This window comes from Barbus barbus (assembly GCF_936440315.1).
Source record: "Barbus barbus genome assembly, chromosome: 33".
NCBI lineage: Eukaryota > Metazoa > Chordata > Actinopteri > Cypriniformes > Cyprinidae > Barbus > Barbus barbus.
In genome coordinates, this window is record NC_136761.1 from 12,372,558 (window position 1) to 12,385,395 (window position 12,838).

At 39.1% G+C, this 12,838-nt stretch overlaps 2 protein-coding genes across 3 annotated transcripts in view; both read left to right on the forward strand.

Annotated features, from left to right (window-relative positions):
- LOC306853613 (serine/threonine-protein phosphatase 2A 55 kDa regulatory subunit B beta isoform-like) overlaps positions 1-9,641 on the forward strand; it is a 50,054-nt gene extending 40,413 nt beyond the window's left edge. The window contains exons 4-9 of one of the 2 annotated variants that reach the window (XM_079391148.1): positions 221-333; positions 3,665-3,842; positions 3,975-4,139; positions 7,110-7,279; positions 7,776-7,867; positions 8,015-9,641. In XM_079391148.1, the coding sequence (XP_079247274.1) occupies positions 221-333; positions 3,665-3,842; positions 3,975-4,139; positions 7,110-7,279; positions 7,776-7,867; positions 8,015-8,294 (998 nt within the window). In that variant the 3' untranslated portion in view covers positions 8,295-9,641. The remainder of the gene's footprint in view (positions 1-220; positions 334-3,664; positions 3,843-3,974; positions 4,140-7,109; positions 7,280-7,775; positions 7,868-8,014) is intronic. The other variant, XM_079391149.1, reaches the window with a different exon arrangement.
- A 1,377-nt stretch (positions 9,642-11,018) lies between these two features.
- Positions 11,019-12,757, forward strand: LOC306853614 (G-protein coupled receptor 151-like). The gene has a single exon (XM_079391150.1). It carries the CDS (start codon positions 11,160-11,162, stop codon positions 12,441-12,443), a length of 1,284 nt encoding a protein of 427 aa, XP_079247276.1. The 5' UTR covers positions 11,019-11,159; the 3' UTR covers positions 12,444-12,757.
- Positions 12,758-12,838: the final 81 nt, after the last annotated feature.

A 12,838-nucleotide genomic window follows, 5' to 3' on the forward strand; every position in this document is an offset into this window, starting at 1 on the left:
ATACATCTCCCCACGTTCAGATGGTATGGCTACGGTTTACATTCTCTGTTGGTGCTGGATCTTTTCCAGCCGTGTACCAGATTGTGTCCCACAGACTGCAAAATTTCCCACTGCCCACCTTCTTATTTGCTTCTTTCTCTCAGTTTTTCTTTTTTATCATGTTTTGCTTCCTTCCAAATGTTATACTGAAGCTGCTCTGTGTGTAATGGTTTATTTTCAGATAAAACTGTGAAACTGTGGAAGATCAGTGAAAGGGATAAGAGACCGGAGGGATATAACCTAAAGGATGAAGATGGAAGATTCAGAGACCCGGCCACCATCACCACGTTACGGGTTAGCATGCTAGTCTTAACACCACCTGCAAATACACAATAAAGACGAGCAAAATTTTTAATATGGATACTCAATGTTTATTATATCTGTTTACTAGAATATGATTCTGACCGTGAACAAAATAAAATAAAGACATTATATTCTGCATAAAGTAAATGAAACCTATATTTAAGAGCATTAATAATGTTTGCTTTGTGATATTATTTTCATGACAATTAATTACCATAATTCTCATTATCATTAAATTCTCATTAGGGTAGTATAATGTTTTTTTATTTAAATCAGCATAAATGAAACTTTGTACAACAAAAACTACAATGATTTATAAATACATTACCATTCAGTTAATTCATTAATTTATTTACTTTGCATTACAGTAATAAGAATGATATATTTTTCCCATTACAGTAATGAGAAAAAAAGAGTCTGAACTGTCATGAAAACTGTCACAATACAGGAAATATGAATAGCCTTTAAAACAGGCTTCATTTTCTTTAAGCATAATCTAATTTCTTCTGATTTTACATGTTCTTCCAAGGTTTTGTCTACATTTTCAGTGGTTTAGCTGACAGTAATGCGTGCTGAAATATCTAGTTAGCTTTTGGAGAATCTGTTTTTTTGAATAAGCTGAAATGGCAGACAGCTGAACAGTTACACTTATCCTCCACAGAAGTACATCTGTTTCAATCTCGTACCTGGAAGTCAAGAGGTTTATTATAAATCTGCTGGTGCATGTTCTCATTAATGCTTTGAGAAGTTGCTGTTGTTCACTCACATTCTCATGAAAATCTCATTCTCTGTGTTCAGCACCAATGCTGACAAATGATGAGCTGTCAGCGACCAAAAGGCATTCATTCATAATCAAACGGCAAGGACAAAGACAGACGATAATGTGCAGTGAAGGGGCTCACAATCATTCCTCCCTCGTTCTCTACTCATCCCTCCAAACTGAATACAGATACAAAGAGGGCGCGACTCCGAGTACCCATTAATGTTTGGTGCGGTGTCTGTTTTCTGCTCCACGGCCTAATGGATTAAAGCACTCCACTCCTCCACCATTGTCTGACCGGGCAGAAGATTAGCCTGACACCGGGGTGATGGCACAGAGAGGGCGGCAATCCCATTTGGACCGTGAAATGTATGTGCGGTGGAGATGCAGAGACAGGTTTATCGTAGAGCTCCGGTAGTGAGGGAGGAGGGGAGAGATGAGACACATGTCATGTGTTCTGGCAGTCTCTAGTGCCAGCGCTGTGATCTTACTCTTGTCTCAGTATGCAATTTTACCCCTAAGGTTTGCAATGGTCTAGTTTCTGCAGTCCATGAGCTGACGTGATGCAAGATGTGACCGGTGTGCCATTTAAAGCCAGTAGATACCTGACCTTTTATAACAATACAGCAAATCAAAATGGATTCTTGTGATATTTGACCTACTAATGTTGTCTGTGCCATAAAATCTGAAAGCAAGGTGTTGGCCAATCCCCCATCCCCCTGCTCATCTCAGTGGTTGATAATAAATGCGTTTTCTTATCTATTCCATGGTCTTTTGCTCTCTGCTTTCCTCCTGTGTGATCTGTTGGCTCTTTGAACTAATGTGGGACCGCTGAGTTTGGCACAGGAGGTTATTTTGCCTCAAGAGACATTAGAAACAGAGGGACCTCCTTAGATTTCACAGTTAATTTTTTATGTAACGAGAAGGACAGATTCCTGTAGCTGGACATCTGAGTACACTCTTAAAAATAAAGGCTCTTTATTGGCACTGATGGTTCCATGAAGAATCGTTAACATTAATGGAAACTTTCCAGTGCATATTCTTTATAGTGCAAAGGGATTCTTTATATTATTAAAATGTTCCTTACACTAGGAAAAAATATATATTTTGAGAATTGTTAACTAGAAGGTCCTTAGAGAACCCAAAAATTGTTCTTCTACAGAATCGCAGTGAAAACTAACTTTATTTTTAAAAGTGTATCAACATAATATTTCCATCTTATTCTAAAAAATGGCCTCAGCAAACTTCAAATAATTTTAATTCTTATTATTAATATAATTCATATTATGATTTAAAACAATCTAACATAATCAAATTGCTGAAAAACATAACTAATACAAAAATGAATTCATATGTCTTTTTTCACTCAATACTATTGAAGTACAAACAGTTCTTGAAACTTCTGGAATCACAAATAAATAGAGTTCAATATATACAAAGTGTTATAGATTAACTTGCTACTAGGTGCCTTATCTTTTAAACTGTTGATGACATGTCAAATCCATTGACTAGTTCTTCCTAAAAGCCCTTGAAAATATCAGATGCTTATGAAAGTATCAGATGGCCAGTGAATAAACTGTGGGTGGTCCATGGGTGTGCCATCTTATGCTGAGACTAATAAAAGGATGACATATAAATCTGTCAGCATGATAAACAAACAGCACATGAAATTCTAATGTGTGCACTTGAGCGTGCACAGCTAAACCAAAACAACCTAATATACATATTCAAATTTAAAAGCTCACTGTAGTCATTCCCATTTCAGCTCAGGATCTGAAAGCAGCTGAAACATTACAGTAGTGGTTTAAAAGCCTAAAGGGTAATTTTAGAGCTAAGGACTGATTTGTATGCCTCTCACATAAGGCAGAGGTGCTTCTGTGATGTGGTAATGAGTGACTCTCTTTTTGGAATGACATGCACTGCCTCTAAACATCAGTGTCAGTTAAACAGGCCGCATCTGCATACTGCAATTAAGACCTGCGTGTGGGGCATTGGTGCTGTTCTGGGCACCAGCTCACAGCAGTAGTTCAGTGGACTTTTATAAAATGTGTCCCGCTGGATGGTCCCAACCCACAAAATGCCAAACGCACATCGAGCACCATCATAATGGTCATTAGCCCCAATTAGATGTGAGGTGCCTAATATAGAACTCTAAAAAAAGGTTAATCGTGCATTTTTAATCAGTTCTACCAATTATTAAAGACCCCATGATATGGTTTGAGGAGCTCAGTTTTCCGCACTGTGTTAATTAATGCATGCAGTCAACAGTCTTTAGTTTGCATTAGTCCAGAATGGCTGAAAAGCGATAATACTTTTAAAATGAATAAAAAATTAAAGCTAAAAATAAGCAAAACTGTCTCTCTGTTCTGACCTGCTGCTTAATTCAGCATTCTTTAAATAGAGATATAGTTTATTATGTATGTCCCAGTTCTTGCTGATGAACGATAAGAGGGTCCCTAGTGGTGATATGACCAACAATCTTTGGATAAAGGACAACTGCGTTTTGGCTGTTGTAATTGTTACAGCAGATTCTGACCTTTTTTTCCTCGTATCTTCTCCCAGGTGCCAGTGCTGCAGCCCATGGACCTCATGGTTGAGGCCACACCTCGGAGAGTGTTTTCCAATGCGCACACATACCACATCAACTCCATCTCTGTCAACAGCGACTATGAAACATTTATGTCCACCGATGACTTGAGGATCAACCTGTGGAACCTGGAGATCACAAATAGAAGCTTCAGTATCCTTTCTTGACATTAAATTTGACAAAAAGTTGTTTTTGTAATAGACAGTTTACCTTCAGTAGTGGGCCCATTAATTGTGCTACTACTCAACCTACAAGTTGATGAGTTTTCCTGAGCTGCTTTTTCAGACATTGTAGACATTAAGCCAGCAAACATGGAGGAGCTGACGGAGGTGATAACGGCAGCAGAGTTTCACCCTCACCAGTGCAACACCTTCGTCTACAGTAGCAGTAAAGGCTCCATAAGGCTGTGTGACATGAGGGCATCAGCGCTCTGTGACAACCACTCAAAATGTAAGTCAATGCAACCCAGTGTTGCCAGATTGGAAATGCCCAAGTATTGTACCAGAAGCTCAAAATGATCGTATTTGGAAGAAAATTATCGTACACGAGTCAAATGTACAGAATAGCCTATTATTTATCTAGAGCAACAACTTTTTGACATGACCTGCAAATTACCATAATGGAAAAATAACTAGGAGTACCTTAAACCGTGTCTACTCCGCATGCGCGAGTGGCACGACAAAATACTATAAAACCACATAATCAGTGATGCTGTCTAGACTGGATGCGCAACGCGACACGACAAATCCCCGATAGTAAACTGATGCCTCGTTCTATTTATGAAGTACTTACACAGAGTTAAAATGATTTTTAACAGTTCCTTTGACGTGTCCAGTGTAGACAGACTTTAGCTGTTGTGCATTTAGAGTGTCGGTAATGAGCCAATTTCGTGTATTTGTATAGAAACCCTATGATTACAACTACCATCGTTTGAAGTAACACAAATTCTGAAATGATCGTACATTATGGGATTTTTTTCATTATTGATACATCGTACAGAGGTCAAAATGATAATTATCGTACGTCTGGCAACACTGATACAAGCCTTGAAGAAAAAAAGTCATACACGAGACTACCACACACTATCGTTCAAAAGTTTGGGGTCATATTTATTAAAGAATCCTAAAAATATTGAGAAGCAATATCAGGTGTTTTATAGAGCAATGGCTGCTGAAAATTCTGTTTTGTCATCACAGGAATATTATATTTTATATTAAAAATATATATTATAATAGAAAAGAGTTTGTTTAAATTGTAATATTTCACATTATTACTGCTTTTACTGTAGGCCTATATTTGATCTAATAAATGCAGCCTTGGTGAGACTTCTTTTAAAAACATTTCAAAAGAAATCTTGCAAACCCCTAACTTTTGAAAACCAGCATACTAGAATGTGAATATCTTAGTTCAGATAACTTTGATTATGGAAGAATTTAATGAGAAATGTATGAGTTCATTTTAAAATATCAGACTTTGACAAAGCGATCTGTGATGTTTTTTTCGGTAACAATTTATTTTAAGGTGTCCTTGTTACATGTTACATGTACTTACTATTATAATAACAATTAATTATTGTGCAAGTTACCCTAAGACAAACCCTAACCATATAATAAGAACATGTAGTTAATATTACTCAGTACTTAAATGTGTAATTACACTGTAACAAGGACACCTTAAAATAAAGTGTAACCTTTCTTTCTTATTGGTCGTTTTAGCCTGACTGATAATCTGCTGAAATGCAGCAGAAAGAAACAAAGGCTGATTGCTTAGAAAAGTAATAGCACAGCATTGCTCACCAAACTGTTGGATTGAGTTATTATTCATGTCTCTAGCACAAATAGTGCTGGATTAGTTATTATGCATCAACGTTTAATACTTAGGATTAGGGATTTAAACAAAGCACCAATAGGTAATAGTGATGCTTGCCTTAGCAAACACCACTAATAAAGCTTCTTTAAAATCAACACATTGTAGACCTTTTTTAAATGAGTCCTTCCTGCATTCTTCCAATCTTCATTATAACATTACAAATGCAAGGGCCAGTACAGCTCCAGAAACACTGTTGTCTCTAGAGAGCACAGCCACTACATACGCCATGACAGGGATTAGCCTCTCTTACACCTAGGGCGAGGGCGTTGGAGGTGAGGATTATGCTAATTTTTTAATATGATTGAGTCTCCTTGAGTTTAACTCGCTAATTTCATTTGGGGATTGGACACAATGCAGACTGACGAACCTGTACTGGTGGTAAACAGTGGCATCTCCTTTGGCTGCACATGGCTGAACTGATAGCCACAAATTGACACATTTCCATTTCTTAAGGCATAGGCGCTCTGGTCTCCAGTTTATGGCGGGAGGCTTCCATATGCATTTGATGATCAGATTGAATGCATTGACATTTAAGCATAAAAATCAATGCTCAAGGGCAGATAGCTGCGCCTATAGTTTTCACACCGCTGAAAGAATTTGGTCATTTCCTTCGTTTTATCGATGAGCTCACTGGTCCATGTGTTCACATACTGTTGAATAGATATTTACATACTGCTGCTGAATTTTAAAAGGCCAGATTTGCTGGCGGGGGTAACAACTGGGAGGGCTTCGGTTTTAGCTGCCTTGGTTTGTATCTCCAGTACCACACGGACCTAAATTATACACACATCTGTCAATTTTTTCCTTGGTACATGATCTCACAGCAGGCGAATGTGCCAGTCTGCCTCAGGAAAGACCTCCTCAATGTCTTCTCCATTGCATAATGTGCGCATGTGTGTTGCTCCTTCCATGCACACTAATAAATCTTCCAGGCATCCTAGAGAATATTCTTAAAAATCAATCTGCGGTGTCAGGCGGGGGAGGCTAACCAAGCACAGCAGGGCTCCAAGCAGCAGCGGAGTGCAGACGGAGGGCCGTAGCCCCTCATCTCTCCCCTGTGGACTCATTAGCCCCATCTGAATGACACCCAGCAAGACTGCAGGTGGACAGGCTCACAATGTGACATGGCATGCTCATGACAAACACCTCCAGTCCACCAGTGCTCAAATTTTTCTGCAAGCATTGATTTGTTTCGTCCCCCTCTGCCAGTGTTTTTTCATCCGCTGTGTAGACGCCTGCAGACACATCACAGGATAATCCGCAACTGAGTCAACAAAACAGTGAGAGGATAATCGATAGTAGATGATAAATATCTGTTTCTCTACTCTGACAGGTGTATTATTTCCCTTGCGAGCCAGGCAGATTTATGACGTGTTGGGAAGCAAACTGTCAGGAAAACTTTCTTTAGTTTTTAAAGCCAACATGAAACGCAATCCATTTTACTTCTGTAATGTGACATATTTCTGAGTGAGATGGTATATTCAATGAGGACGGGACGTGTTATCCTTATTTTAACGTTTCTGTACTTCATTTCTCATTACTTTCTTCTAGTTTTTGAGGAGCCAGAAGACCCAAGCAATCGCTCCTTTTTCTCTGAAATCATCTCCTCCATCTCTGATGTAAAGTTCAGCCACAGTGGGCGGTACCTGATGACACGTGACTACCTGACAGTGAAGGTCTGGGATCTCAACATGGAGAGCAAACCATTGGAAACCTATCAGGTATGACATTGGGTAATTTAATTGCAAACTATCTGCATTTAACAATGTATTAAACACTAATCCTTGGATTTCAAGGGCTTCATTAAATTATATTTGGCTCTTTTGGAAGACCAAGAAAGACTTGTAGTAGCACACATACACTTTTATAAATTCATAATATTTGTCTTTCAGAAATCAGACCAAAAATGTTGCTCTACACAAATGTAATAAAATGCTCTCTAGAATGAGAACATCCCATGCCCTGAATCATAAACATCACCTACCTCATCAATCATGGTTGATATCTTGCGATGATATCTTTGGTTTCTCAAAAAGTTATACCTTACTTCATTCCACCAATGGGCTAGAAAATATGACAACATAGGAAATGTTCATCAAATGATTTGATGGGGTATTTAGCAGTCACACTCTGTCTAAAAAGAGTGGAATTTTTAGAGATGTCAAAACCAGTGTTTACTAAATTAACAATCAAAATTGTCACCATTTCATCCACCAGGTACACGATTACCTAAGAAGTAAGCTGTGCTCGCTGTATGAGAATGATTGCATCTTTGACAAATTTGAATGTGTTTGGAATGGATCAGACAGGTCAGTGTTTTACACTTTGTATTAAATATTTATTTTAATAAACGTTCTGGTCCAGTCGTGAATAATAAATCAATGCACAATTATTCAAAAGCAAAATAATGATTTAATAATGAATATTGTTGATGTTTTGCTTTGTTCTGTTTCCAGTGTGATCATGACTGGTTCTTACAACAACTTCTTCCGAATGTTCGACCGTAATACGAAGCGTGATGTGACTCTGGAGGCGTCCCGGGAGAACAGCAAGCCTCGGGCGATCCTGAAACCACGGAAAGTGTGTGTGGGTGGAAAGCGGCGCAAAGATGAAATCAGTGTGGACAGCCTGGACTTTAGCAAGAAAATTCTCCATACAGCCTGGCATCCTTATGAGAACATCATCGCTGTGGCAGCCACCAATAACCTTTACATATTCCAAGATAAGGTCAACTAGCACAACTGCACCACCTCCTCACTTACCTTAAAAGAGAGAGAAAAAGGAACAAAATGCTGCAGCTCAGCAGGAGATTGCAAGATGTCTTTTGTGATGAGAAACAGGAAGTTACCTATGATGTAGGGAGAAGTATGGACAGATGCTGGCCATGTGGCAAGGATGCTGCCAGACTTTCACAAACAAGTAGCATCCTGCCCTGCACAATCATTCTTCCTCTATTAAGTATCTGCATTTCACCTTCCGTGAACTTGTTTATTTATCGTATTTATTCATTTCTCTGCTGGAAGGAAATGCCTGACTCATTAAATCTGGACAAATGTGCATTTTCACTGCAATGATATGAAGAATCTTTAATGTCGCTGACATCCTGGCATCGGAAACAAAGGGGTGCCTTTACAAAAAAAACAAAAAACAAACAATGGATTTCCATTCCCTTTGAAACACAATGCCCTCCAACTCTGACTGATTCGTAATAGACTAAGAATGTGATCTGCACTGATTGTAGCGTTAAAATAAACAATCTGTGGATGGAATCACAGTCCCTTGCGACCTGATTATTCCTCTTGAAAGGAGCTCTGAAGTAAAAATCAATCCCACTGGTCATGTTTTGTCATTTCATGCTGTCCTCTTATTTTGATGTAACCATTAATAAGCTGTGGTGCCTTCTTTTCGTATGTGGGTACTTGGGCGGCAGACGGGGTGGAGGGTGGGAGGGTTTTTGGAAGGGTGGTATTTGGGTTGTGAAGTGTGAATGTTTTTACAAGAAATGTGAAAAATAGCTTTGTGTAAGAAGGGAAAAGAATTGCAGTGACATGGATTTTCAGTACACAGAATTGAAGTACTTGAATTTTGCATTATACTCTCCACTTTATCTCAGTATGCTCATAACTTTACAGTATAGCCTGATTTTTTTTTTTTTTCTTCAGTGCCGTGCTGGGTGAAAAGTATTATTGCATGCAACATGTCATCTATAATGAGCCAATGAAGCAAATATCTGTTCTGTACCATCAAACTAACCTGTAACAATCAGACGTCATCTTTTTCCATTGTTTCTGCCGCATCTGTCTGAGACTGTTAAAAAGTCATCGTTCAGTTACGTCACTTTGGCCTGAGGATGACAGAAATACCGGTATCATGATGTAGCCTATACATGAAGGTTAAATGATATCAGGGAATTTTATTATGTTATTATGTACAAATGAACCAGTAATGTTCTTTTCTGAAGAAAAAAAAACTTCAGATGTAAACTTCTTAATGAAATAAAGTTTTATAGCTCAGAATGTATCTACATGCAACTTTATGCTTAATGGAATTCGTTGAAAATAAAAAGAAACGAAAAAGAAGTCGAAATCAAATTGATCTGTTTCTTGCTTTCCTTTCACTACACGTAAATTAAACAATGGCGCCCTCGTGTGACAATTCAAGAGACAGACATACTGTTTAAATTACTAAACATACAAATTAAAATGCTGCAATTTCCTCAGCCACATGTTGTTCCAAACCTATAATGATTTTCTTTCCTCTGCAGAGCACAGAAGGAGATATTTGGCAGAATATTAGGAACTGACAACTTCAATCCACTTCAGTTCACTGAAATGTATGAAATACGGGTAAAACACCTGTTAAAAAAAAAAGAAAAGGAAAATCCTTCCAATTAATACAGTACATTGTACCCTATTTTTATGGATTTTTTAAAAAGAGTGTAGCATAGTATTTTGGCTGGTAAATATTGAAAGAATAGTGATCAATTTAATTAATAATAAAATTAACAAATATAAATGATTATATTATTCATAATATATGCGTCAATTTGTATATGAATAATTAAAAATGTAATTACACTTCTTTGCAAGGGGTTATTTTAAGGGTTTAAGTCAATTACACTAATTCTTGTTTTAAATGATTAGAATTCTCAGAATTCTATCTAATTAAAATTTCAGTACAATGATATTTTTGCTATGGCTGTTGGATAAAAAGTGGACACAATAAGATTACACTAGTAATTCACAATAGTATTACCAATTAGTATCAAAATTTAATAGTAAATTCAGTTCAAGAGAAAAATAGCCTAGTATAGACCTAACGTACATTCACATACAATCATAGTGTGACAACACGCCACATTAATGGGACAACAACCTTTTAACTTTGTTTTTCCTGGCTGGCAATCTTAAATAATTTTAGTGGCTTGCAGGTGTTTATACTTAAATTCAAATGTAGCCTACAACAAACCTACCATGAGGAAAAACTCAAGTAAAACCATCCCGTTCCTCTTATTTTGATATAAATACACATATATAGGGTTTAAATATGGGAAACATTATAAAAGGTGCAAATAACTCCATATAAAGTGTTACCATAACATTAAATGTGACCAAGTAGGCTAACATTATTTCAATTCAAGGAAAACGTCTTGTCAAACGTGCTGAGGTAAAAATCTCTCATAAAAATTAATTCACATTCCTACTCCTCCATATTTCCATTTGCAATCATCAAGCCTTTGTCTTCGGCAGGAAATTAAAAAATCCATCATTTCCAGTGACAATAGAAGCAATAAGTTTAACTCAGTGTGTAGCAGTCACTGCTTCTTACCCGAAATAATTTTAATTGGCCTCGGGAGGATCGCAGAAGGCGAAATTAAACGCTGTCCGTCATCTGGGGACGGCACCTGTCAATCAAAACCGTCCGTTATAAAGTCGCTCCGCTTTCGCGCCATCTAGTCAAACGCGGGAAGAGAGCGCGGGACTGATCAATTCCACCAGCGCGCGGAGTTTATTCGCGTATAGACGCAGTTTTGAGAGAGATTTTGTTCTATCTGCACATACTGCCAAATTTATTACCATTTACCAATCCATCACAGCGGAAATGGATAAATTACCTGGTATGAACATCAGCGACGGGAACAGTTCCGTGGATAGACGCTCATTTCTGGAGAGAAGTGGATATCAGCACCTGGATCACGGAGATCTGAGAGTCTTGATTCCAGTGGTGCTGGGAGTCATCTGCGTCCTGGGTTTCACCGGGAATGTAACGGCTATGGGAGTCCTGATCACCAACGCACGTAAAAGCAAGCTGTCCTTGATCAACGCACTCATCCTCAACCTTATGCTAGCTGATGGTCTGGTCCTGGCATTTGCTGTTCCCTTCAAAGCCACTGCTTATTCCCGTGCTAGCTGGACACTCGGATTGTTTGTCTGTAAGACCTGTGACTGGTTCTTGCACTCATGCATGGCTGCAAAGAGCTTTACCGTGGCCATCATGTCCAAAGCTTGCTACAGGTATGTCAGTAACCCCACCAAGCAGGTAAGCATCCGTTTGAAGGCTATCCTGGTAGTCCTACTCTTTACTTGGCTCTTGGCGTGTGTGGTCCCCATTCCCCAGTGGCTTTTTTCCACCCTGCAAAGAGAAGCAAGTGGAATGATTTGTGTTCAAGCAGTGCCAGTCGATGCCCATGATTTCATGTCTGTGTACGTCAAGGTGTACCCTCTCCTGGCCTACTGCACGCCTTTGAGTTTCGCCCTACTTTATTTTTGGAAGGCATATGGACGATGCCAGCGCAGGTCCAGTAAGACCCAGAACCTACGGACGCAGATCCGATCCCGCAAACTCACCCTGATGCTGTTCAGCCTGACTGTGGCCATGGCCATCATGTGGCTTCCACAATGGGTGTCCTGGGTTTGGATGCGGCACGCCCTAGAGACCGACGGTGCCTTCCCTCCGGTCCTCTTCACACTCTCCGCCCAGCTCCTCATGTTCTCCATTTCTCTAGTCAACCCTCTCATCGTGCTCGCCCTCTCCGAGGAGTTCAGGGAAGGCTACATTGGCTTGTGGCGAAGGCTCACCCTCCGCAAACAACCACCGAAACAAAACAAGCCAGGACCACACACCCCAACTGCCCCAAAGTCACCCACCCCAAGACCAGAAAGGTCAGCCCACCTCCCTCCACACCAACCTGGGCGAACAGAGGAGCAAAAGCCTGAGAAGCAACCGGACCAGAGTGGAGGCTTGCCGGAGAGCCCAACCAACAAGGACGGAATAGTACTGCAAGATGTAGAGCAGTTCTGGCAGGAGAGGGAGACTGACTCCCAGTCACATGAAAATGATCCTGTGCCCTGGGAACATCAGGATCCCAAGGAAGGAAAACAGTAAGAAAGTGAGAATCCCTGTTCTTTTACATTTTGTCAACACAAAAGAATGAAAAAACACAACAGATCAGACCTCACCTGAACTTGGCTCCCTCATTGTGACCATTCATAAATGATGAGTTATGGTTTTAACTTATTTGTTTTTGTGTTTAACTCTTCTGAACAAGATAAAAGTGGCTTGATATGATCTCTGAGTATTTTGAAATGACTGTATTATTTGTATTGTATTATGTTGTAAAAAAAAAAATGTATTATATATTAAAAAGGGTAGCAATATCACTAAAGAAACCAGTGTGTGGTGATGTCTTGTGTGCACAGGTCCATAAAGACAATAAAAATGCAGAAAAAGCTGTGGATAGCTCTCTCCTGCCTATGGTATTGTTAAAAATAGATGTTGAA

Excerpts from the sequence above, each read along its gene's own strand:
- LOC306853614 (XM_079391150.1), top strand. The coding sequence starts at position 11,160 with ATGGATAAATTACCTGGTATGAACATCAGCGACGGGAACAGTTCCGTG.